This window comes from Gavia stellata, chromosome 2 (assembly GCF_030936135.1).
Source record: "Gavia stellata isolate bGavSte3 chromosome 2, bGavSte3.hap2, whole genome shotgun sequence".
Classification (NCBI taxonomy): domain Eukaryota; kingdom Metazoa; phylum Chordata; class Aves; order Gaviiformes; family Gaviidae; genus Gavia; species Gavia stellata.
The window spans coordinates 18,516,399-18,544,030 of NC_082595.1; the positions used below are offsets into that span (position 1 = coordinate 18,516,399).

At 42.5% G+C, this 27,632-nt stretch overlaps 1 protein-coding gene across 1 annotated transcript; it reads left to right on the forward strand.

Moving 5' to 3' along the window:
• The first annotated feature begins 229 nt into the window (after nt 1–229).
• LOC104252840 (potassium channel subfamily K member 17) lies at nt 230–27,632 on the forward strand. The gene is made up of 5 exons (XM_059835775.1): nt 230–451; nt 13,002–13,116; nt 23,410–23,576; nt 24,149–24,317; nt 27,337–27,632. Exons 1-5 carry the CDS (start codon nt 230–232, stop codon nt 27,630–27,632), a joined length of 969 nt encoding a protein of 322 aa, XP_059691758.1.

Sequence of the window (27,632 nt, forward strand, 5' to 3'; positions counted from 1 at the left end):
GGGGAAGCGGCAGAAGCAGCGGCCCGGCCCGGCCCAGCCCGCCTCTGGGCTTCCCTCCGCGCCGCGGAGGGTAGGAAGGGGCAGGTTGGGGGCAGGCCTGGGGGAGGTGCTGGGGGCCGGCCGGGCGCCCTGCCCTGCGCCCTGCCCCGCGCACCCTCCTCCCGCGGGCGGCCCCGCTGCCGCCCCCGGCGCAGCAGCTTCTTCAGCCCCGGGGGCGGCAGCGGGAGCGATGGTGGCGGCGCGGCGGCCGCAGCAGCGGCGGCGGCGGCACTGGGGGGTACCGGTGCTGCTGGTGGTTTACCTGGGCTATGTGGGGCTGGGCGCTGGCGTGCTGCAGGCGCTGGAGCGGCCGGCCGAGGTGCAGGCGGCCCAGCATCTCCTCCAGCAGCACTGGGAGCTGCTCGCCAACCACACCTGCCTGCGGGGGCCCGCCCTGCAGCGGCTCATCGAGGTGAGCCCGGGGGTCCGCCCGCCCCTCCGCCGGCACGGCTGCGAGCTGCCGGGGCAGGTGCTGCCTTCGTCCCGGGGTGGCGGGGGGCCGGTGACAGCAACAATCTGGCCTCCTGCCTGCCAGTAATCTTCTTGAGAAGACAATCCAAAACTCTTCTCCTATCTCTATCTAGGCGCACACGTAACCCTGCCCCGAAGAAGCTGCCCGCAGCGTGGGAAAAGCTTTCCGCCCCGCGGGCAGCTTCCTCAGGGCAGGAGCGTGTAGTGCCGCGTCCTTCTGTGCCTCCGGGCGAGCGGGGCTTTCCCGAGCTTATCACTGGCCATTTCGGGCCGTGTTTTCTTTCTGCTGATAAAGAGTTTCTCTTGTTCGCCCCTGTCCTCGCCCAAGTTGTGGCGTTCGCGGGTTTTTAAGCGGCGCGTCCTGACGGGAGACTGTGGCAGAGCTTCCCATTACCTGGGGTTAACTGCAGGTGGGTTTGGTTTGCTGTTGAACGTACAAAGAATGAGTTATAGTCTGTGACATCTTACAAGTGGTAAATTCTAATGGAAAGGCTTTGTTGTGGTAAGTTTTAATTTGGTTTTTATATCGGTGTCAAACTCTTTCAGTTGCTTGTTATTTGAAGGGAAATGGAAAAATCCTGGCAGCACAACTTAAGATACCCTTAAAAATGCTTCTGACAATATTTGCAGGATGGTTGCAAAATGTAAGCAGGACCAAATGCAGTCTCATTAAAGTACAAGCGGCTGCATTTTATGATACAGATAGGAGCAAAATGAGATAAATGGGTTCTCTCCTCGCTCAATTTTTCTTTTGAAAAAGAAAACCCTACAATATTGAAGTGACTTGGATATTTACCCAAACTATTCTAGTTTGGTAGGTGCTGGTGGCTGAATACTTACTGCCTGCTTTGGTCTGTCTGCCTCAAATAGATGTTGCCAAACTAACTTGTTTTCGTGTAAAAACAGTGTTTGGTCGTAGCTGGCCGCTGTATCTCAAAGGACCTAAAAGAGAGTTGGATAAGTGTTTCCAATTTTTTTCCAGCAGAGAGAAAGACACAAAACCCATCAAATAATCCTGTTAGGAGTTTCAGCAGGGTTCTGGCAGACAAAATTATGCTGATAACCTATGTCAGGCTCTCATCCCTTGACTTTCTAGAGGGTAAATTCTCTGGGGCAGTCAGTAGTACAGTGAGGATATGATATAAATTTGGGCTCTTGAAAGTTACTGTTGTATCTGCTCTTATTTATATATTGTGTGCTGTGTACTGAGCTAGCTGTGGAATACAAATAGTCTGAGAGAAGTGAGAAATACATCAGAGAAGACCAGTCTGGCACCTCGTAAAGGCAGCTCTAAGCTGAGCTGCGTTCAGCAGCAGTCTATTGAACAGTGAGCGCTAGGCATGGCTCTTGCCCTGGGGTTGGAAGGGTTTCACTCGATGAATGACAGTAACGAGGCGATAGTAGTGGAGGGAAGCTGATAATCACAACTGAGTAGGTAGAAGCGTCTTTCCAATGTCGTTCTGATAGTTTGTTTTACTGTAGGGTGACATCTACTAATTCTTGATACTGTCTGGTAGTTAAGGGAATAGGTCAGCCATCCAAATAGCTTTAGACCAGATGCTGTTATAATACGCTGTGTGAGTACTTAATTGTGACCTGAGCAAGCCCTAGATGAAGCTACAATGAAGTTTCATTTCATTTTACAAAGTGTCTGTGCATGCCTTCATGCTTTGAGAAACCATAGTCTGAGTTTGAATGGCTTTGTATGCTACTTTTAATAACTTTCACAGTGAGAAATTAAATGGATAATCCACAGGACTGCTTCTTTCCTACACTCTTTTCTAATTTCCTGTGTGGCAATTGCTCGGTTACTTTAAGTGTGCTCAAAAAATGAGATGTTTTTCTATGCAGTAAATTGTTCTTGCAGTAAATTGCACACAGTTTATCAGGCAGTGTCATTGCTGGTCCTCTTCAGATAACAAACTTGTATTCTAGATACACAGCTGATTATTTGCTAATTAAGAAAGACATATAAAAAGTGCTTGTGAAAACATAAAGCAGTGTGTGAATTTTAATTGCTCTGACATTACTGTCGATTCCTCATTGTTTTCTTACAGCTTTTTCATCCTAGATAATTCTAAACTCTGTTTATTTTAAGTGTATAGGGACCAATATGGAATAAAATCCCAGTTTGCTAAGCAATGTACAAACATCACTTTACAACCTGTTTATTGCTTAGTTCCTAGTTACCAACCGGGAGTGGAAATCCACTGTTCAGCCCTTGCACAGATGGAGAGCAACAGAGAGCTTCTGCTTTGAGGAGCTAGCAGGAGAGCAAGGCGTGAGGATGGGCAGGAGGAAAGGCAAAGAGACCATGCTGCGGTAGCTAGGCCAGTGAATTCTTGTTCGGTGATTTCTATGGTTCAGATCCTTTCCAGGGAATAAGTAATTTTCTAGTTGACAAAAGACAGAAGGAGATAGAAATAGCAGACCAACAACAAACTGAACAGCAGAAGAGAAAGTGTTAGAAAGTGTGTGACATCTGTAGTGGTGGGTTCCTTCTTTCCACAGCTGTTTTTCTTGCCTGGAGGGACTGGCTGGCTCTTCCCCTGCGGGATGCTGAACAGTTCCACGTTTCCTAAATACTTGAGGGTAGCATGTGCAAATACTTTATGGATAAGCAAACAAAAAATGCATGCACATGTATTATACATGCATGTATATGGGGAAGACTAATTTGCATTTTTCTTGGCTTTTGTTACTCATGCTTAGAACGAGGACAACAGAAGGACTCTGGCCACGTGTCCCTCTACTGTGCATCCAGTAACATCTACTTGAGGAAGACATAAATTTGGTTTTGTTGACCCATCTAACTGTAGGTTATTTTTCTGACATTGTATACAGTGTGTGATGTGAACGCTTGTTCACTAGGAACAAGACTGAGAGCAAACAGTTCCTCAGGAGCCATTAGGCAACATACGAAGAGGGCAATATCTGGCTTTTTATTATAAATATGGTGGTGGTCTTCACATGCCAAAATTACTTGCTGTGAGGTCACATCAAAGAAAGGTCTCAATAATAATAATACTTGCAGGAGACGAAACAGATGCAGTAAGGCAGGTTTCAGATGTTATACCCTCAGTACAGTGAAGAACAGTAGCTGGACTTGGTTGGGGAAAAAAGTACCTAAGAATTTCTGTCTGGGCAAAAATAATGTTGGTTCTGGATTTGAAGAGCATCAAGGGAGTGAGGCTGCACACAAAGAGGGCACTTTCTGTACTGGCATATCTCTTAGAGCTGAGACCCTCTCTGACCTTTTGGGGGTGTGGGGCACCTAGACATACTCGCCTGTGTGATGCACTTCTAGTGCGTAAGTCTCTCAGTTCTACTGCCTAGGTGAGCTCTCCTCCAAACTCACTCCTTTTCCTGCATCATTTTCAGTGGTTACAGGCACCAGTGTAGCTGTAGCTGCTGTACTTTTCTGTGTCTCTTTAGTCAGATGATTGGCTGTATGGCCAGGCTCGGAACAGTGCATTTTCTGTGTTAGGCTGTTACCATGATATCCTTTTCATGCTACCATTCCTTTTTTGCCATAATCTTTTTTGTTATATATGTATTTCCCTAATACAGCTGTTTTCTGTATTTATTACATTGTTCTATCCACTTTCTATCATTGTAGGTGCATAATGCTATGTAAATCCAGTTACTTACATAAACTGGGAAGGAGAAAATGAAAACTGAGCTAAATGAAATATTTTTTTGCCTAGCAAGATTTAAGGTGTAGTGAAAATGACCTAATTCTAAAGGGCAGACCACAAACTAAAAGCCTGCAAGTGGATCTAGATACTCTTATCTCCAGAGTCAACAGCTAGAGCTATATGGAGAGTTCTAGTTCATGTTTATAAGAGCAATGAGATCCCAGGTGACTGAAAGATCCTCATCAATACCTTGGCTTGCACTGACATTGAACCAGCAGAGATTTGTACCAGCTGTCAGGAAACACAACCCTGAAAATACAGTTTGCTAAAACCATCTTCTCCACAGATGATGCAGCAGTGAGGTCAGTGTCAGAGGAGATCGCCTGTTGGTGATAAGGTACTTTAAGGAACAGCATTGGCTCTTGGTATTACGGGGCAGTGACAGCTGTATAGAACCCACTTTAGTCAAATATTCATTGGCTTGTCACAGATGAAATAGGGTTGATACCCTGTAATTGTTCTTAACAATTTCCTTCTTATCAAAATATACTACTACTTTGGTTAAGTTATAACCAGTTCATTCTTCTCCAGACCTATTAATTATAAAGAACTGTGGGTACATTACCAAGAGTGTGCATTCTATGCTTATAATATCCTATTATACTAGGCCTTTGATGGAAGTTGTTAAAGAGAAATATTCTATAAGGCAGTAGGCATATAGTATTCTGTAAGGCAATAGGCTAGCACTATATTGTTGGACTTCTTGGAAGGGGAGGAGAAGACCTACTGATGAACTGTTGTTTCTGGTTAGTTGACTTGCTCCTAGGTCTTCTGGTCAATGATGTAGCATCTATACATGTGTTTAAAAAAAGAAGGGGGGGGAAGCATAGGAACCTATTATAGTTATATACCTCTGCCTAAAGAGATATGTTCTTTGATATTATCAAATTCTCAGTTACAGCTGGTCAGGCTTAGCAGGAAGTAACAAGTAAGGAAGTGTAGCAAGCTGGAATTAACTGATAACTGCCTCAATAACCTGTCCAACCAGGATGGTTTGAGACACACTACTAGCAGTGGGTATCTAAAGACTTGGGGGGGGGGTGCTTCTAAAAAGAGAAATTGTAGTTCTTGACAGTTGTTTGAAGATGTGGGTTACTCTTACAGGTACTTGTTCATCATACTCTATCCTTTTCAAATGCAACTAAAAAAAATAACTAATAGAGAAATAATCTTTCAATTTTACAAGGATGATGCAATGCAGCCTGCTGTGCTCTGTTCTGTAGATTATACAAGCAGTTCCTTTCAACAGATCCTACTTATTTCTGTTGCAGCCCAGCTCACAAGCTACTTTTATAATTGGGATTTGGGAAATGACTGGAATTCAGCAATGTTTTGTCCCCTGAATTGTGCCACAGATTCTTCCTTGATATAAAAGCTTATTTTTTGAAAAAGTACTAGTGGCTTAGAGTAGCATTGGTTGCAGTATTACCGTACTTGACTACATCTCTTGCTCCTTTTCTGTTGGGAAAGTAAGTCTAGATGAATTCTAGAAACCATAGTGCAGGCCCAGCTGCAAAGTAAAAGTGGTTTTGCTGATAGGGTTCACTTAGTTTAGAGGAACTAATAACAATTATATTAGTAAACATGGTTGGGGGAGATGGGGAGGCAGTTATTTGATCAGGTCTCAGGTTATTCCAGTGACATGAAGTTAAAACAGCTGGATTCCATTGAATTCATAATGTACCTTGTGCCTGCTCTTCTTTTGATCAGAATTCAGATTAAGTTTCCACTCCAGGCAAGGACAGGGGATCAGAGCTCATGGCTGGGAAAGGTGTGATTCATAATCTATTTTTTTAATTATTTTGAAGTTAATTGACCTTCATCCTCACAATCTGAGCCCAAGGTTACTGTTAATTGTTTTCGTCTGATTTACACCTGGTATTCTGTGAGACTTAAATGAATGTTTATATACCAACATTGCACAGAATTTCCAGAGCACAAAGTTTGAGTTTATATTTTCTCATTAATCTAAATGGTAGTTTGGTGCCTTGAGAACGCCTCCTTGATAGATTACAAAGGTGAGGAGATGAACTGTCTGAAATGAGGCAATTTTCAGGAGGGCACGTGCTCTCTGGAAAAGTTGGTTTTTGTATATGAACATGTAAACTTCAGCTAAACTTGGGAATGAAATTTCTTACCCCAGTCCATTTGCATGCTTTTTTGCCTTCCTTAAGAACTGCTTTCAAGTACAATTAGGAAATACTGCTTTTGCCTGCAAAAGTATCTCAAGATTACTATGAACTCTGGCCAAAATGGCATAGTTCAGAAGCATAGGGCAATGGCACTGATTGGAGCTGTAGTTTATAAAAGGGTCATTTGTATGACTCCTTCCATGATGCTTTCCTCCAGAAAAAGTGGTTTGTCTCTCTCTTTTTTTTCTTTTTTCCAGAAACAAGACATTTTGAGCTTGAGAGTCAGGAATTCTTACGGAGATCCTTGGTAGGGTCATAATTTTCTAGGGCGTCACTTTATATCTTGTTGGGGGGGGGGGAAGAGAGAGTAGAATCGGCCTGATTAATCATTTATATAAAGGTTTTTTGTTGTATTTTTGTTTACATATACACATGCGATCATTCCTTATTGCTGATCTTAAATGCCTTTTTGAAAGCTGTATCCTAGTCACATGCATTTGTGACTCCGCACAGAGGTGAAAGACGAAATTTTTAGTTGGTGTTAAGGAGGTCAGAGTAAATAATGTTTCTTGCTTTTGCAGCACTTGATGATCAGAAGCTGTGCTGCAGCCACAAGCTGGTGTTGGAGGGGCCCACATGGCAAGAGGGTTTTAGAAGAGAGGAAATATGTAAGCTGAGAAAGCTGGCAGTTGCCCAGAACTGGTAACACAGCACACATGGTAAATGAGAAAGTCTTATGGGTATGGCTGAAGGATAGAGCAGGTCCACAGCAAACGGAAAAGAATAAACCTATATTTTGCAGGGAAGAAAAAGATGTAAGTCTCAAATGTCAGAGGGAACTGAACTCTGTAGGCTTGGTCTGCATTAAGCTTTTGGATACTTAAGTGCATGTCCTGGTAGAACTAGCAAGCTCACTTCTCTTTTTTTGTTGTGTTTGTTTTGTTTTTTTAAACTAGACAATATGAACAAAAGAGTTCTTTTGAGAGTATAATACAACCATGTGGTTTAATTTTTGCTAGTATGACTGTAACTACATTGGGTCTGTTGGCGCAAAGCTGTGTAGATTGGGACTTTTCCAGGATAGATGAGGCACTCATTAACAGTCATTTGTGGAAGTACAGCCCCAGAGCTGTGAAGGGCTAAAAGGTAGTCAGGCTGAAACAGTGATTTTTTTTTTAATTTTTTAACTCCAGTAAGGAAACTGGGACAATGTTGTGTTTGGATGCTCCTGCAGGAAGAACCAGCAATGATCATTCTAATTGATAGTAGAAGAGAAGGAAAGAAGGGGTATTGCTGTCCTAAAATAGTGTTGTTAAGTCAGAGATACATTAGATAAGGGAGTCAGCAGAAATCCACAGCTTCCTCATGGAGTTACCAGTGAGCTTGAATTAAAGGAGGGAATTCCCTGCAGAAGGATGCAGACTTTGATTTGTACTGGGATATGTTGATCTGACACAAAGTGTGCATTTGCAAGTATTAGCTTATGATGTTCCTAACTGAAACTTCAGAGTTTATGGTTGAGCAAAACAGAGCTGGAGGCCCTGTTTAGGTATTCTGAGGCATGTTTTATCACAAGGGTAACAGGACAGACACCTACATTTAAATAGACCACTTGAAAAAGAAGTCATGCTGGTTTTTAATCACCAGCTATGGCAACATTTGACCATGCAAGTAGGCTTTGCATGGTGCTACCAAGAAACAGAACAGCCTAATCAATGAGAAAATGTGGCAGTCTACAAATAAAGTTTCATTGACTCATGAAGGCCTAAGAATCTAAAATACACTAATTTATATAAATCCTATAGCAGTTACAATAGTTTCCATAGAAACTTTTATCTGCAGTTTAAAATGATATAAGCATTGTCAGCTAGAGATGTAGTAGTTGCTATGAACTGTAAATTATTACCATTTTAGAGGAGGGAAAATAAGTGCAGAGAAGTTGTTACCGAAACTCGTAACCAAGAAAACTCTCCAAACCAAATGATAGTTTAGAAAGCCGACGTTGGTTTATTGCAGCGCTGGGTGCATGGGGGATTTTTCCTCCTAGCATGCACACCCAATTGAAATCATGACAAGTATTTAAACAGTTAACAAAGTTAGTTACACTTACTGCTCCCACCCCTCGATGAACTATTGGTTAGTATCTTTCTTACTTCATCTTAAAGATACAGTTCTCTTTTAATTCACTACGCATGCCCAGAGAGTAGGGGGCTTATTTGGGTTGGGGGCTTTTCTAGCTGGGAGGTGTGGTTTTTAACATTATAATGAGGTAGGTCAGCCTTAGGACACCCTTTTGGGGCATTTCACTGACTTTGCTGTTTGGTATGTAGACAATACCAAGTCTCAAGGTTGTATATCAGTCATTGTCAGGAGACCCAGAAGCTCCTCCAAGGTGCTATATCTCATTATACAGTTTATCTCAAGGTAAACAACATCAACATAACCCAATACAGCCAGTCACCACAGCCAGCCCATTTCCAGGAAAACTAATGCATATTTCAGTTTGTGATGCAGTATCTTCTTAACGTCTCTGTACAAAGTTTGCACAAAAGGAGTCTGTTCTTTGTATGCTAAATAAATTGTTTAAGTCTTTGGTATCAAAGTGAAATTACTTTTCTATGCTGTGTAGCTTGTCTGTCAGTAGAAACCACAGCAGAACTGAGTTATGTTTCTTTCTGATTATTTTAACCACCCACCTGTTTCCGTACTATTCTTTGAGTTGCACACATGACCTTCCAGGTTCCCAAAACATGAAGCCTAAGCTCCCCAATTTCAATATTTGTTGTGTTTGAGCCGTTGGCAGTGTTGACTGGGGTCTTCAACAGCAGGTATCTGCCTGATTTAACACTGGATTTGAGATGCTACTTCTACTAGGTGCCTTTTAATGCATTAGCTTTTGGAGTAGACACTGTATAAATGACTAGCCTAATTAAGAGAAAAAGGAAAACCCCTAGGATTTCACATTGAAAGCAGGCTAAGGGAACCAAGCAGATGTGACCCAACATGTATGATTCAGTTCCTCTTCAGTAAATCTTAAAGTATATTTTAGCCTGTGTGTTCAAGTTTTTTGAAAATCAGCAGCAGAGACATATCAGTGCTTCTTCAATGGGAAAAGCAGGGAGAATTCAGCTGTTCTATTAGTGTTTATTAGCTGGGTTTTTCCTGTGTTCTGTCAAAAATTATAAACCACTTCTGCTTTTGGCTAGTGCTCTTTTTCATAGAAAAATTAGAAGTCTAGAACATATTAAATTAGGGCAAGTATACACTGATATTTTGCTGAATGCTCTCTCAGCCTTCAGGAGTTTGCAATCCAATGATTTCCTGTGCCAGAAATAATTTGTGTATTAATAGCTATCTATGGATTTCTTTCATGAATCCACCTCTGTGGGCATATCTGTAGTAAGGCAAGCTCCCCTGATTCTTCTGAGAACAGTAGAACTAAGCTTTAATTTTCTATTATCATTGTTGCTGTGTCAAAGGTTGATTCTAGATATTATAATAAACTTAAAAAACAAAACAAAAGCCAGTACCCTTACATCCACCCTCTACAATTCCTCCAGTTTAAGGGTAGCATCAGTGATAAGCTAAAGCAACAGGCCTATTGTAAAACTAGCTATTTTGTATAAACTTGCATGCTTTGATAATCTTTAAAACCCTTGAGGAGGAACAGAAAGCTGATAAAGAGGAATTTCTTGCTCTAGAAGGTTATGAAGCTTCAAAGTTGCCATACAAGTGTAAAGTCAGCAGAAATCGGCAGTAACTGGGGGAAGGGTAAAGACAGTAGCAGATCATGACCACCAACTCAATTGAAGACTGAGTTGCCTTACCTACACACCTTCCACCTTCAAGGGTCATGTGTGCTAATTTAAATGTAACTAGCCAATAACAAATGTAGTGTTAATCACTAACCAATAAGTATAAACTTGGGTGTGTTTCTACTAACCATGTAAAGGGATAAATATGTTGTAGTTTTTGTATAGAGCACAGCTAGCTTTGTGAAATACCGCCTAGCTCCTGGCTTTGTGCAAATCTGTAATAAAGAAATAGCTTGACCCTGTGTGGATTGGCTTGCACACCGGGCAAAGATACCTCTTTTCTGGACAACATCAGTAGCTCTTTCTTCCTAACAGTAATGAATTACATTAACATTTCTCCTGGAAGTGTCTGTTTATTCAAGTGGCTTTGATTTGCATGAGTATTCAGTGGTCTCCAGATCAGCCTGTGACAGGCAAGTGGGCCTAATGGTTAATGATGTTATCTGGATGTTTGATAACAATATTCAACAAGGAAATGCTTAGCCAGAGGCTTACTGCTGAAGGCTCTTGAAGACCTACCACAAACATGCTAAATGCCTCAATCCCAGAAACAGAAAACAGCTGGTTACATGGTACCTTCTGTCTAGTGCACATACTTTTGCCTATCCACAGACTGAGACAAAAGTTGTACTTCCTGCGTGGAGAAATTTCCATTTCTTTGGGCATATTCAGCCACAGTTTCTTACAATCCTCTCTGGTTCTTAAGTGTTTCTGGCTTTAAACTTGATGTTGTGTGTAATGATGTCAACTGCTGAGCTTCTATCAGCAGGACTTCAGGCAGGAGAATGGACAGCAAACATGCTGCATGTGTAGGTTTTTTGAGTCTATCTGATCAAGCTGATAAATATATCCAAGAGCTGGGCTGTTGCTGTTCCAGCAGGTATATATGTGTACAAGACTAACTATTTAGAACTGCAGACATCACAGGCTACAGAAGGAAAGGTTGAGAGAATAACAAGCTTTTTATTTTCAATTTAACCACTGGTTTCTGGATGGGGAAAAAATACGGGTCGTCTGTATAGATTTCTAGTGTCTCCCTTGCTATATGATTTAGTTTGGGAGTTATTTTATATTCATGGGGATTTTGATTCCTGACTAGGCCATTGTCTGCAGAACTTCTTAACCTTGGGTTTAAGAGGTATAAGTATTGTCAGAGATCAAGAACAGAGAAAGGTCAGAGCCTGCGCCCCACTCAGCCTGACAAATGTCAATGCGGATACCAGCCCTGGAAGAAGGGGGAGGGGGGAAATTACACAGAAATTATTCAAAGCAAATCCTGCTGGAGGCTTCCTGATACAACCTTTTCTCTCCTTTTTTTCTTTGGGGGGGGAGGGGGGGGAGAGGGTGGGCAGGGGCTTGATTCTTTCATGTCACTTATGCTGCATACTAATTCTTTCTGTGAGTTGCCCCACTCAAGTTACGGCAACAATTCACAGAAGGAAGCATAATGTAATACAGCATCTGGTCCTTAGCCCTTTTCAGAGCAAAGGCTCTCTGCTCTGTCTTATGCAGAGAAGAGCATGTTGTCAGACTTTAATAGTTTATAATGTGACCCTCAAATTGTCTTGAGTTATGAGTAAACGAAGATATTTCTGAGAATGCAATTATCAAACAGTGTTTCTTACTTGGAAAAAATGTGTTGATTGCTGAGCTGCTCCTTGCACTTAGTGTGAGAACTAGTACGTCTGGAGAAAAGAGCTAATAGTCCTTGTAGTTAAGCTGCTGCTTGGGTCTCTGGAAACAGTTTTTAATTCACAGCCGTGTATAGTATAATATAAATCACCCTACAGCATATTACATCAGTAAAATAGGACAAAGCTTCCTTGCTTTGCAGGCTTGAAGTGTTGGTTTGCTTGATGGATGTATAAACTACAACTTCTTTGTAAAACCCACAACTGATGCAAATCTAACCAGAGTGATTCCTTTTATCAATGGTGAAAGCTTTATCAGTAGCCTTATTGTTAGGATAGGGATAGTATTATTTGGTATCTCCATGTCTGTCTCAGAGGTGATAAATTTTTTGTATTCTTGGCTACACTTTGCATTCAAGGATAATCAAGGATTCTTGGTCAGTGGGTGTGAAGTGTTTAGTACTTGTGCTGTGATTAATGTTGTTTTGGACACAACTGAGTTCAATGTCACTAACTTTATTGGCATGAGGAGGTATAGTCAGATGTGCACGCTGTTAAGACATCTGATTTTTTTTGGCATAACTCTGCATACTTCAGCATAGTGACTTCTGAGTCTTTTCCAGGTGGATTGAACAGAATCCAGTGTCATGCTAATCTAATCCATTTATTCATATTTATAGTCCTGCTGTGGGGATATACTGCCCAATACTAGTAGACTGGCCATCCTGCGTAGTCTCCGTCTCCTACATCACACCATATACATTCCTCCCCAGTACAGGCAGGGAATCTGTATCACTTACATGTGCATGTATATTTGCTGCTCTGGGACTTTGGCCATCAGAATATCCTATATGGAAACACTTTCTTTTCTTAATGAATATGTCATAAGGCAGTCTTAATAGCTATCTGGCTAGGCTTTCTCTAGGTAGTTCTTGCCTTCCAACCTTTTCCGTATTTATCTGTACGATCTACCACGTGCATGTGGAACTTCTTTTATTCTGTAGATGCCCTTTCCTTAGAACCAATATGCTGGCTTTTGGCTTTTGTGACCTCAGCTTTTTGGTCTAAGGCACAGGATATCCTCTATTAAAAGGGAAACAACAGAGTTGGAAGTAGTTGCAGTTTGTGACTTTACCAGCCAGCACTGGAAATGCCAGTCACATGAACTTGCCATAAAGGGGGTTTGTGGGATCTCACATTATTGTCTCTTTGCAGGGTATCATTCAAGCCTACAAGAGTGGCATAACCCTCCAGGGAAACACCACTAGCCTGGGCAGGTGGGACTTCAGTGGGTCTTTCTTCTTCTCCATCTCTGCAGTAACAACTATTGGTAAGAGTTCCCTGCTCGCAGGGTTGCCTCATAGGTGGGAAAGGAGCAGGAATGAGGACCTGTACTATCAAATGCTGCTCCAGCCCTATGGGGCTTCATGTAGCTTAACTATATATATCACGCAATAGGTAAGCACCCGTGAACCTAGCCCTAGAAATGCTTTGTCAGTGCCAGCGCAGTAATGATCTGTAGTTAGATAAAGGGATAATTAGCTCTGTACATATCCCTACTAAGTTGCACGGCTTTTGGGGCCTGAACTTCATAGTGCTGCACTACCTGTACTTTCCCAAGCCTGGTGGTCTCTGAGAGGTCTGATATGAGTTGTGCATTGAAATGAGCTTTTCCTGTCACAAGGAGAGGGAATGATTTTTTGAAAAACTCTTGATATTGGTTGTTGACACTTCAGAGGCTATATTTATGAATTATTCCTTCTTATTACTACCTGCATTGTTTGAGGACCTGCTTGTTTAGGTCAAAGCCAAATAGCTGGATAAATGAAACAATTCAGTTGAATCAGGTTTCAACAAATGAGTAATGCAAAGCCATGAAGGAATGATGGAAATAAGGGGGGAGGGGGGGAAGAATGGAAACAATAGAATGTATTCAGGTACAGTGTTACTTAAGGCAGATGCTGTTAATGATTGTCAGTGCATGTCTTCAGTCCCCAAAACCATTAATAACTTGCCCTGACTTCTTTTTTGTACTGTGTGACCCAGTATTATAAAAACCATGGGAGGAAAGCATGTGGAGAGATGGTTGTTGAATGTCAAAGAAACCCTCACGGGTTTCCTGATTTGTGTTGAATCTGTCAGTTCTCTTCAATTTAAAGTACACTTTTAGGTAGAGAATTTTCTTTGTGCATTCAGGTGGAGCATTCTTTTGACTTCTGTGATCATTATTGAAGATAAATTGACTTCAGAATATTAAGCCCCCAAACAAGAGCTCAGAAAGAGGTTTTTTTGCAAGGTGGGGGGTGGGTGGGTGTCACCTTCCTGGGACCCAGTACATCTTTCTGCCCTGCTCTTCTGCACATGTATTGTTCTGGTTGGGAACTACATTGGTGTGTTGTACTATAGGTGCGGGTCGTACCAGATGATGGCAGTGGAGGCTCATTAAACAGGGCTACACAGGCTGTGGGTTTCCAGCATAGATCCTGGGCAGTTCATTCCAGCCTTTGGTACAAAGCAGCATCTGCTCAGAGCTGCTTTGCTTGCCTCAGTAGTTAATCCTGATCAGTCTCTAAGCTGTCAAGAGTCACTCTGTTTTATCACAACCAATTTAAGTTAACGACATTCAAGAAGAATCAAACTTGTCACGTTAAAATATAAGGGGGTTTTATGATGTTGGCAGAGATCTAAGCTAAACATTTCTGGCTGTTACTCCATTAAAGCCTAAGCTACTCTCTTTTTCCTTTTTTCTTTAAAGTAAGCTCCTTGCCCTGATGGCTAGGGATTGGGGGTGGGGTGGGGGAATGACTTGATAGCAGGGGGCAAATAAAAAGAACTGAATATTACCGCTCTCTATCTCCTTGTTTTAAAGCTGATACTGTAACTCTAGGGAGTTGTTCATGATTTTTCAATTGTGGAGTTAAGAATGCTGTACAAGTCACCTCTATGCAGAGAACTTCAGACAACTGGGCCCTTGATTTTGCTTTTTCAAATTAAATTGTTAATTGCATACGGGTTAGTGCCTTAATGCTCTGTTGATAACAGTATGTTGTAGAAGAAAATACAGATGGCCTCACAGAGCTTCACCTTGAGTCTGTTACTCATCCTTTTTCTTTATGGAAGTTCTCAACGTGGTGGCTGGTGCAGCTTCGTTGGCCCAGACATCACTGCATGACTGGGGAGGATAATTGATGTCAAGAGACAAGGTCCTTTCCAAAGAACTCACTGAAGTTCAGAGGAGTGATTCACAGTAGGAAGCTTCACGTACAAGGCGTGGCTATGGCATAAATGACACAGCTGAGGTTTTTTGAGAAGGGTTTGTTGAGGTTTTTGTGACCTTATGTGGCAAGGAAGAGCTTGTCCCAGGCTGTGAGTATGGAACCATTGAAAGCAGGTCCAGCTTTACAAGATTAATGTATAGGAAGAGCTTATCCCAGACTGTGAGTATGGATTTATGTATAGGAGTTAAAAACAAAAGCATTCTGGCAAATGAGTTCAGAAAAATGGTAATGGAGAAGAGAGATTCTCAGGAATTTAGGGGTACTACATAGAGATTTTGAAGAGTCTGGGTGGACTCTACTCCATGCGTTCAGGCTGCTGCAAGTGCTTCTTTGTTCTGTTTGTCTCTCCCACATTCTTTCTCTGCAACTAATGCTGTTCATTCCTTGCTGGCCTCTCATGTGATGTAATGTCTTTGTGGCTTTTGCATTAGCTATTTTTTCCTTGGTCTTCTCAAACAGCACTGCCAAAGCCATTATCACTTTTACCTTCATCACTTTCCTTTATGAGATGCTCTTTCCACTCTGTCAGCTTCTGTTTTCTGCTTTAGGTGATTTAACCCCCTTCAGAAGGCTTGGTGTGTTTCTCAAGTCCTTACCACAACACTCTCCCATTGGGATATGGGAAGGGACATTAGCTTCTTTCCCCATTAACAACCGAGGGACATTAGCTTCTTTCTCCGCTGAGGCAGTTTGAATCCTCATGTCTCCTGTTGTAGCTTCTTCTGTGCTGTAACCTTCTTCCATTTAAATGAGAGCCTCATCTATTTCCACTAATGATTAAAAGCAGTATGAAAATTTTGCTTAAAAAGCAAAATTCTAAACTGCAGGGTGGACACACGTGGTACCCTAATCCCAAAGGTTTAAAGAACAATGTGTATGAAACAAAATCTGTTGTTTAAAGAAGTGCCCCAAAGCCTATGTAGTTTTTGGCCAATCTGATAATTTGAATGGAACTGCATTTATAACTTTTGATCATGTGGGATGGGCAGCCCTGGCCTGCTGATTCCTTCCTCCCTACTGTTACACTTCTGTTTTCTTCATTGCTGTCTTTTACTTATCACAGAATCATTAAGGTTGGAAAAGACCTGTAAGATCATCAAGTCCAACCATCAACCAACACCACCATACCCATTAAACCATGTCCCACAATGCCTCGTCCACATGTTCCTTGAACACCTCCAGTGATGATGACTCCACCACTTCCCTGGGCAGCTTATTCCAGTGTCTCACCACTCTCTCAGTAAAGAAATTTTTCCTAATATCGGGTCTAAACCTCCCCTGGTGCAACTTGAGGCCATTTCCTCTTGTCCTGTCACTCTTCACTTGGGAGAAGAGACCAACACCCACCTCTCTGCAACCCCCTTTCAGGTAATTGTAGAGAGTGATAAGGTCTCCCCTCAGCCCCCTCTTCTCCAGGCTGAACAACCCCAGCTCCCTCAGCCGCTCCTCACAAGACTTGTGCTCCAGACCCCTCACCAGCTTTGTCGCCCTTCTCTGGACACGCTCCAGCACCTCAATGTCCTTCTTGTAGTGAGGGGCCCAAAACTGAACACAGGATTCGAGGTGCGGCCTCACCAGCGCCGAGTACAGGGGCACGATCACCTCCCTACTCCTGCTGGCCACACTATTTCTGATACAGGCCAGGATGCCATTGGCCTTCTTGGCCACCTGGGCACACTGCCGGCTCATCTTCAGCCGGCTGTCGACCAACACCTCTAGGTCCTTTTCTGCAAGGCAGCTTTCCAGCCACTCGTCCCCCAGCCTATAGCATTGCCTGGGGTTGTTGTGACCCAGGTGCAGGACCCAGCACTTGGCCTTGTTGAACCTCATCCAATTGGCCTGGGCCCATCGATCCAGCCTGTCCAGATCCCTCTGCAGAGCCTTCCCACCCTCGAGCAGATCAACACTCCCGCCCAACTTGGTGTCATCTGCAAACTTGCTGAGGGAGCACTCGATCCCCTCATCCAGATCATCTATAAATATATTAAACAAGACCAGCCCCAAAACTGAGCCCTGGGGGACTCCGCTTGTGACTGGCTGCCAACTGGTTTTCACTCCATTCACCACAACTCTCTGGGCTCGGCTGTCCAGCCAGTTTTTTAGACAGATCTTGTATGTTATCTCATTTTCTGCAGATGTTTCCATAGGAACCCTCTCTTCAATGCCTTGACGAATCATCTTCAGAGTTCCTTTAGAGCTGTAGTACTAAACATGATTAAAGAAAGAGAAGCTAACTTCCAGTTTTATCTCTCAGACACCTTTATCCCTTACCAACACAGTTTCTCCTTTCTGTCTTTACTCTCCTCCTAGTTAGTTTGGACTAACAGGGCAGATGTCAAAGCAAGTTCAGAGTGGGGCACAAGATGAAAGTTCCTAAAGTCAGATGACCACAGGGTAGGGTAATTTCAGAGAAGGTGCTAGAGAAAGGATTTGTGATGAAACTGAGGTTGTCTGTGCTAGGCTAAGAGTAGAAGGAAGAGTATTTTCCTCCCTAGCCTGAACATCCCCCCTTTATCTTGGGTGGGTGGATGCCATTGCCTAGTGCCTTAAGATTTTCTGCTGGCAAAGCTACCATTTGTATGAATTTCAAAGGCCCTTTTTAAATATAAAATAGGGCAAGTAAACCATCTCACAGTGAAGAAGGGAAGGGGAAGACCTTCCTCCTGTCCTTCCCTTCTCTGGTTAACACAGTAAAATAGCTCCTAACAGCAATCGCCGAAAGGACTGGGGGCTAGTAAAGAGGCAAGGAGCAGGCTGTTGAGTAAGGGGTGGTATTTAGTACATTGTCATAGACATCTATATGTTGCCATAAATGATTCCCATGGGAGGAAGAAACAACAACCAGTTCAGGGCTGAGAAACAGCAGGCTTCTGCCCATTGCTGGCTGATGATCCATCGGGAAAATCCAGTTAAAGCAACTTCCTGTCTTGAAGTAGTTAAAACATGGAATAACAACCTAGGGCCACTTTTACATTTGAATCCTCTGTGAACCTCAGGTTTGTGTAGGGGAGTTCTCAGCTGAAGAGCCCCACACCTTTGATGCATTGATCTTTTCCCTACCCTGTGGCAGCTGGCAGGGCTGCTCTACAGGCTTGGCCACATGGGATGTGGCACAATGGTCTGTGGGAGGTCACTAGTGGATGTGGGGATAGCACTCACAGCAACATCCTCTGAGCTGTCTCCTGAGCACTGATGAATTTGTTCTGCTTTCCTGACTGCATGCCATCTTGTTGTGTTGAGACTAAGCCCACTACACAGCTTTCAGTGTATACACAGTACAAATATAACAAATAGAAGAGACTGCAGTACTCATCCCAAGCATTTTTCTAGCCTTTCACTTACTGAAGGAGTGTGCAACTAAGTTTTGCTGTTGCTTGGAACTTCATAGGGCTAAAACTATTAAATAACTCTGTTCAAATGTGGTTTTCAGCCTACTAGCCTTAGTTATTGGTCTCTACTTCATCACAGCACCAGCTAAAATAAATAGTGATGGGCACCTCCCACACACACCCTGGTTCAACCTGCCAGGGTCCCAATGAGCTTTCCCATATGAGACACAGTTCCTGAGATTCTGCTGCCACTAGCTTTTAAAATGAAATTGTTTAGTTTTTGTTTGTTCTCTTCATAAAACTGAGATGCCAATGCAAGTACTGGGGATGCTTGGGGTTTCTGAGTCCTGTTTCGGTCTCTCCCACAACTGGGAGGTCTTAGCAAAGCAGTCTTCCATGGTTGGATGAATTGGAAATAACTGTGACTTCCTATATCAGGTGTTCTGAGCTCAGTGGCTGTGTCTAGCTGACAAGTGTTCCTGCACTTAGAGCAGACTTGGTGGGTATAATGTGAAACCTCACAAGAAGCTTGAGAAGCCAAGCACATTAATTTGTTGTGTGTAGCTAGTGCTGGCGGAAACATTCTAAAGTATGAGGGAGGATAGGAGCCCCAGACTTGCTGATGTTCAGTTGAATGTAGATGGTACCAACTGACCTTTGAAAATCCTAATGCTTGTAAGGATCATAGGATAATTCATATTTCCTGGTACCACAGATGGTCTCTAGTGCAACCTTCTGCTTAAAGCAGTCAGCTATGAGGTCAGATCAGGTTATGGAGGGCTTTATCAGGGACACCTTCCAGCTGAGCTGGGCCCATGCTCACATTTTCAGGAACCAGGCAAACATCTTAAGGCTGTGTCAGTAATTGATAGGTTTGTTTGGGGTTTTTTTTCCACTTTGTCCGGTGAATTATAAGACATCTTTTCCATCTAAACTGAACTTGAATATATTTATTTTTTCCTCAATGCAACATTTGAATTATCATGAACAGAAACTTTCATTTAGGCTAGATTAAAACATTCAGGTTACTTGTAAGGAGCACAAGGGAAAGAAAAGTTTAAATCTTCTGAAAAGTGTTAGAGGAGGAGCTGGTGGTGGGAGCAGCTCTATGATTTGAGCACTCCCTGAGGGTGTAGGAGACCAGTGTGCAATTTCCTCCTGTGCCTGGGACACAGGATTGTGGCTCACTGAAGATGATCCCAACTGCCAAGTGGAGCATCTTTCTCTGAGTATATAAATGTGCAATGCCAAATAAAGTAATTCTAGCACTGGCACCCCTCGTTGAACTGCCTAGTGGCCCTGTGGATCAGACACTCGTGTGTTAGGTGAGACGCCTGGCTCCCAGGCTTCACTGAGTGTCTGGGTGTTCAAAGCAAAATAGTGTCAACGAGAACATTCTGTAAATTTGGGATTAGGTCATTCCTGTGGGAAGTGATGGTTTGTATCCACTCAGGTAGGAGAAAGAATTAAACCAAATTTCCCTAAAAATGTGTTTGAATGCTCAAACCGCTGATAAAGTTACTGGTTAGAGAAGTGACTCTTCCTCTAGCTTTTTTTAAATCTAATTCTGTTTTTTCCCACAGCTGAAATTATTTGGTGACTTTGCAGATGTTTTTCAGCCTATGAAGGACGCATATTTTTTCATTCTAAGCACTTTTTGCTTAAAATACTCTTTCACGTCCGGGCAGTGAGAACGGGAGCCAAACAAACCTCCCATTGTGGGTAGCAGGAAGTCACAGTTGCCTCAGCTGAACCGGGGGCACTGGAAGTAGGATACAGTCTTGCAAATGAAGAGATCTTTTACTAATAATCTGTTAATCACACATCAGTCTCCTCCTCTTAGCAAGTCTGAAGAGCCTCTGAATCCTTTAGGGACAGAAATGTAATGAGCAAGCAGGAAAACAAAACTGAATTTACTTAATATGTGTAACGGAAGCACATGAGTTAAAGCATATGGATATGAACTTTTAGAAATAAAACCACTCTTAATCTTCCTTAGAAGAAGCAAAATAAGTTACATTGCACTTTATTTCAAAATGAGAGAAGCTATACAGGCATTTAATCCATCTGCTTCAGTGCAACCACTTACTTTGTCCTCTGTGTGGTTTTTGGTGAGCATCCCTTGCTGTCTCTTGGCGCAGGCATGTACCAGGTCATATCCCAGTAGGAGGCTCATAAGGGATGTGACACAGCTGCCAGTGTAGTTTGTTTTAGTCTTTGAACTTGGTTCAGATCTTCTAATGTATAGCCCACAATGGTATAAGACACTGATTACCCTCATTCCATTTACTGGAGAGGGTAAGTCCTATTTACCCATTCCTCCTTGAGTTTTATAACAATTGAGGCTTATATACAACTAGATTGGCATCTGTTTGTCTAGTCCAAAGGCAAAGGTGTGTCATCAGCCAGACATAAATTGCTGGCCATTTTGCATAATCTAAAGTCTCCTGTGCTGTTTGATCAAACTTTGTATCCTGTATAAAAAGCTAATGCGATGTGGCTTTTTGGCATATTTACAGCAACTGCTCACAAGTCTTCAGGAAATTGTCTTGAGCTGCTGAGCCCAAGGGAGCCAGATAAATCATATGCAAAGCAGATCTGATGTTTGGTGTGCTTACTGTACACATTGGATCTTCTTACATTTAATTTAGAGCAGCAAATTTGATGATGTAATGTACAGCTTAACCTTAGATGCTCTCTGGTCAGCACTATGTGGGATCCCCAAAGTCCTAAAGGCTGCTGTGCTTCGCGGAGTGACCTGAGACCATGGACCTTTCTTCCTCTCTTATCTGATGTTTTTCTCTAGAGACTGGATAACCTGGAAAGCTATGGTAAAAATAACTGCCCAAGCCATTACACAGTCTTTTTAAACTTGATATAGAAGGGAAAGAAGGAGGGAAAAAAACCCAAACAAAAAACCTGAAACCCTTGGGAACGACTGGCTATAAATGTATGTGACTCATGTTCAGACTCTAGCCTTACAGTAAATGCCCTCCAGCTCTTTCTCCTGGGTGCAGGCCGGCCCACAAAACACCCTAATTCCATGAAAGAGAAAAACTGGAACCCACCCACTAAAATGTGGCACAGCCAGTGTGAAACAGATCACACCGGGCACATATCTCTTAAATTCACTTAGATGGGATCATCTACCAGATGTATGTGCCTATGTGTCTCATCACACCTGTCAGTCTAGAAATGATGAAAGCTGGCAGAAGTCAGCAATTACATGTGGGGGGAAAAAGATGCATAAACATCTTGGAGCAGCTCATAAGTGAAAAATATAGCGCTGGAATTAAGGCTATGTACAGTCTTAATTTAGCCCCTTTGTTTGACTGTATTTCAAAACAATCTCTAGTTACATAACAGCATCCCATTCTTTCTGGGGGATGCTCTGCCCTCTCCCAGGGACAGGCTGCTGTGGCCATCACTTTCGAGGTATATTATGTGTTATCACATACATTAAACCCAGGGGCTCACAAATCATTCAAGCCTAAAATTATTGGAGGGAAAGTCCTCCAGATAATAAAATTTCGAGTTTGTAGGGGTAGGAATGAGAAGACAGCCTATATGCATACTGTGAAATAGTTTGCTGCCAGACCTTTTTCTGGGGGTAGTTTGCTGGTGCATGTGCACAATTAACTGTTTGCAGAGTTGTCCACAGTGAGAGACTGTCAGCACAAAACTTGACACAGAACATGTAGAAATCCCAAGCTCATAGTTACACACCTTTCTATGTTGTTGGTCAGTGGCTTACTGTAGCTTGCATAGGACAGAGGTTGGTGAAGGAATGGGACTCCATCTAGTCAATCACAGATGTTTGCACTCTCACCTATCTCATGTACAGAGCCCAGCCCTTGGGTGTCTCCCTCCTGAGGGCTGCTCATTTGCCCTGAGGCTACACCACCTATAACAAGCATGGTAGCGAGGCATCAGTGGCGGGAGGACCTCTGTGCTTGCACTGCGCCAACAGTTGGGTATCACTGGAAGGGGATAGCATTATTTGCAGTGAAAAGTTAAGCTTTGCTAGGTTATGTCAATCTTGTATATGGGCATACATAAATCTAATGAGTGGAGGTGATTTTAAAATGTAGTCAAGGCCATAGGTCTCTGACTGGCTAAGTCACTGTTGAAATACTTGTCATGTTCTAGTCCTTCCCCTGTCTGCAAAAGCATCCTGTGAATAAATCAAATTTAAATCTGACTTTCCCGTGGCATAAAACACTTGCAATTATGGAAGTACAAATCTGCAAATTTCCGGGACACTTTAAAAAGAAAACGTGGGGAATAAAGACAAATATTGCAGCAGTGATGCTGAAGCCATGATGGTCTAAAGATACAAGCAAGGCTGTGCTTGCAGGGCAGTACCTTTTATTAGACCAGTTCATATGATTGGAAGAAAAAGGCAAAATTTCAAACTTTTTTTCTTTAGGTCTGAAACTGAAGTATTTTACTCAGGTTAAATAGAATTTCTCTGGGTTTATTGACACTAGGCAAACATTTTGACACTTTAAGCTTAAAGGTATATGTGGTACTTATGGCGCAAAAGAGGAGTATAAGCAAGGAGGCAGTGTTAAGTTTACTAGTCTTGTGGGACAAAGGTAGAAAATGGTTGTTGTTTTAATTAAAACACTATTGTTGTGATTCAGAGACCATCTGAGAGCCATGCGGGATCATTTACCAGCAAACCCCATGCCAACAATGCTTACAAAAACTGAACTAAACGGAAGTTTGGCATTTACGTCAGATCCCAGCCAGGACAGTGGGTAGGGGAGAGGAAATTCACTGGTAAATGGAAAAGGAACTAAACAAAATTGGCAGGGAAAGAAATGTTATTTTCCAGCCTACAATAGGATATGACAAACAATGGATGTAACTTTCAGTTATTTATGAAAAAGGTCCTTTTGGAGCAGTGACCTTCTTGTCTAACTTTTGTAGAAGATGGAGGTTCACCCCTCCAGGGGAGGAGGGCAAGCAGAGAATATTTTAGATTTAACACCTCATTCCTTCCCTGTCTAGGCTATGGGAACCTGAGCCCCAGCACTGTAGCTGGTCGAATCTTCTGCATCTTGTTTGCACTCTTTGGGATCCCCTTGAACCTTGTCCTCCTGAATGAAATTGGGCAGCTGATGCTGTTGGGGGTTCAGCATTGCGCCCATCGCCTAGAGGAGGTGTTTCACTGGCAGGTAAGTAATGTGGACAGGTATGCCTTAGCCTCAAGTTCAGGAAATAAAAGACAGAAAAGGCATTGTCTGGTGTTTGGGATCCTCTGACTAACAAGGACAGTCTGCCTACCTTTTTGGTCAAAAAGGCAATAATACTTAAGGAATAACTGGAAGCAGATCAATTTAGTTTATGACAGCCCTATGAGGTATCAGATAAGGTTGTTTATTAATTGAGGGAACTTCTGTGATGAATGGCTTCCCCTACAGCAACAGAAGTGCTAGAGCCTTAGAGTCATGCAGAGTCCTAGAATATCCGGTCTGTTTATCATCAGTCATAGTTAGAATTGCACATGTAAGTTACATGGGAACATTAGTGGAATAGGCTTTAAACTGGCATGAATTTAGGACTCATGAAGGTGATGCCCAGTTTGTGTTGACTGGGAGAGCTACGCCATTTATTCTAGTGGAACATCATGAACATTTGTGTGTTTTTATGGAGTCCAGTATCATCTTCAGCCAGAAACTGAGCTGGACTTGCCCTGCCATGCTTCTTGTAACAGTCTCTTCTTTTTTTTATTCCCCTGTTTTACTAGAAAAAAGCTTCCCTCCTGATTAAGACCTGTGCGCTGGTAACTGGCTTGTTGTTCTTCCTCCTGCTACCTCCCTTGTTGTTCTCTGACAAAGAAGGCTGGTCTTATGAAGAAGGCTTCTACTATTCCTTTGTTACTCTCAGCACTATAGGATTTGGAGATTATGTGATTGGTGAGTGGTTCACATTTCATTGCTTTCACCTGCTAAACATCAAAGCCAAATGTGTGGCATATGAAGCTCCCAACTTGGCAGTTTTACACCACTAGCAATCCACAGACCTGATAATAAATATGTTGAGGTAGGCATTTAACAGGTTGGAAAAGACATGATTTCTGAGATAGCAATGCCACCTGTGGAAGAGCAAAGAAATTGTTTCCCAGTTCATGAGTAATCTTCCAACATTTAGAAGATCTGTCCCTTGAATGACCACAATGCCAGACTGGAGTGCTACTGGAGTAGTTTTTAATCACAGCAGTCGCTGATGGTGCGCTTGATGTGCTCCAGTGCATCAGCAGCAAGAAGTTTTAAGCAAATGCTACTCTGCATCACCATTAACAGACAGTGACCATTTCCTCTGTCAAAACCCCAGACATCTGCTTTCTAAAAGGCAGCTTAAGTCACTTAGGTGTAGACTGTCAGGCACCAGGCACAGCCTAGTTTTGGTTGCCAAAACCCTTTGCCAGAGGAAATGGGTCTGGACCCACGCCCAATGCATTTGCTGAAACACAGGACACACCTTTTTGATAAAGACTTTCTCATTAAAAACAAATTGATTATAGAAACACATGCACCCTTGAATCCCTGGGAGGCAGAAAGACTAAAACATCTTATTACGTATTCTTTATTTTCTTTTCTTCATAGCCCTTGCTTGATGCTTAGACAACTTAGTGGCGGTTACCTTAGAAGTTGTCTATAATGCGTCAAAGTTATGACTAGAGCTTGTGTAGGCACACTTAAATGGGCTGGAATTGTTAGCTTGGGTAAGGGTAGCCAGATGGAGCTTAACAAAAGCTAGCCAGTTCAGCATTTTCCTACGCTGATTTTATAGATGATGCTGAATTCTGTGCTGCAGCAGCTTTACTTCTTGCAGTTCCTGATAAATAATTTTTAAGCTCTTCACTAGTATACCTTCCGCTTCCAGGTGTACTTTCACCTGTGTGGTACCTTTGTAACTGGCATACCACTGTAGATACACTAGGTTCAATATGGGGATAACTGAATACCTCAGTGACCTGTGGTATGTAAAGGCCAAATCATTTTGGCCTTACAATCCTGTGTTTGCAGTTTATGTCTCAAAAATAAGCAGGGCCAGGGCAGTGACAGTTTGTGACTGTCACGCTGTTTCCCCACTGGTGTGATCTCTGGCACTGCTCTAGATTAGGTAAATTCTGGGGGATATCACGTGCCAGAAGTGATGCTGGATGTTCACTTTGGACACAGCTGCTCTGTTTTGGGGGAAATATAGGTGAGCCTATGACACTCGGATTTAAAGTCACAGAGTGGTCTTTTATTTAGTAATATTGATGTAGCTTCTCTTACTGGCCCTGAAATCTGTTAACCTACACACTTAGTAAGCCCTTCTGTTGGAAACGGGGTGCCATGTAGGTTCTAAACCGCTTCTGATCTTCTCATCCCCAAGACTGCACCTATCAGATGGTCTCTGTGGATGAAGCGTTCTCCTTAGAAGCCTCAAATAGCCCTTCCCTCTTGTCTTCGTTCATTACTTAAAAGCAAACAATTTTTAAACCTTTGAATTTAGCATTGGTGAAATGTGCTTGTTTGAAGGATGAATATAACACTCGTCCTGGTTGAAGTTAATCTTGATGTAGAAAGCCAGCCCAAAGAATAGTTACCACAGAAGTGGTTGGTAGCTCCCAAACATTTACCGGTGGCTTAGTGACAACCTGAAAATGTCTTGTGGTCCCATTATATTGAAAACACAGACGATGTGTATTATATGATATGATGTCTAATAACACCAAGTAAATGGATGCAAAGGATTGTCTGTTTAATATGGCTCCACTGACCAGTTACTACTTATCATAATCTTGTAGACAGTAACAGTTTATGGACCACGATTTGAGAACTGCTGGTCTGTGCAGGTAATCACAGGACAGTATTCCTACATACAACCAGTCACAGATGATAAATACCTAAACACCTGCCTTTATGGATGTCCCATTTCAACCCAGCCCTATGCGTACTTTTCATTGGAACATGGTATGGAGAATGGCCTCCAGGTTCATGGAGGTACCGCCTCATACATGTTAACTCCTCACACTCTGTCCTGAAAGTCTCAGGTGTTCTGTAGTATACGCTGCGCTATATGTATTCAGTTATAAAGTGACAAATGTTCCTAAGGTAAGGAAACTAAATGAGACCAGAGAAGCAGTAGAGAAAAAGCCCATGCGAAGACTTTGCTGCCACTCATTTATATCCTGTACCTTACCTGTGTTTGTAAGGGTACCCCAGCCTGCTTTACAGATACAGCCCAGTCACTTCATAGAGCTGAGCTTATTCCTTTGCTTTGCCAGTATTATTATTAATATTACTACTGACGCTAACTTAGTATGTAGAAGCCTCTTTGCACTAAACATTGTGGAAACACAACCAAAAATATGGCTTTGCTCCAAAGGGATCACAAGGTACCTAGCTGAGCAACCAGACAGAGGTAGCATCATTTCAAGCTGTCTTCCAAGGCTTGGTTGTTCTTAGAGGTTTTAGGACTGCTCAGGCCCCTTCCTTCCCACTCTTAGAGACTCACTCATTCGCTTATATCTGGCTTAACAAGATACATACACCGGTACATAAAAAGCGCTTATATCTCTGCCTGCAGGGGACCCCTGTTACATACTAATACAATATTGTGACATTGAGTGCGAAGTAGAGAAATGAAACTGTGTGCTTAAATGTGAATAATTTCACTTTGATATAGATATAATTTGGGATTTATTTTTCTTTCTTATGGGTAATCTTTATAATTCCTAGGGAGTTCTAGGCTGTTGCTGACATGTCATGAAACATTCTTGCTTACAACATCTGTTCATGTGCTAAGTAGATGGCATACTCATGTTTTATCTATAAACCACTAATATTAGGTCATGTTTCCACTGTCTTTGCTTTACATGTAACATCTCCTTTGAGGCACTCTTGATCCAATCTAGAAATGTTTTGGGTGATTCTCTTGTAGGGATGAACCCAGACCGCACCTATCCAGCCTGGTATAAGAATGTAATCTCTCTGTGGATCCTCTTTGGGATGGCCTGGCTAGCACTGGTTATCAAATTTTGCATCAACTTTCTAGAGAGCTCCAGTGACTTCTGTCAGTGCAACAAGAGGAGCACAAAGATGGCCGAAGACTTGATGGATGGCAACAAAAATAGTATGACGGGACTTCATGATGTGGAGATCTGCAATGACAAAGACACCAAAACAAAAGGACCAGATGAATCTCCCACCTACACAGCTCCTACAGAAGCACTCTAG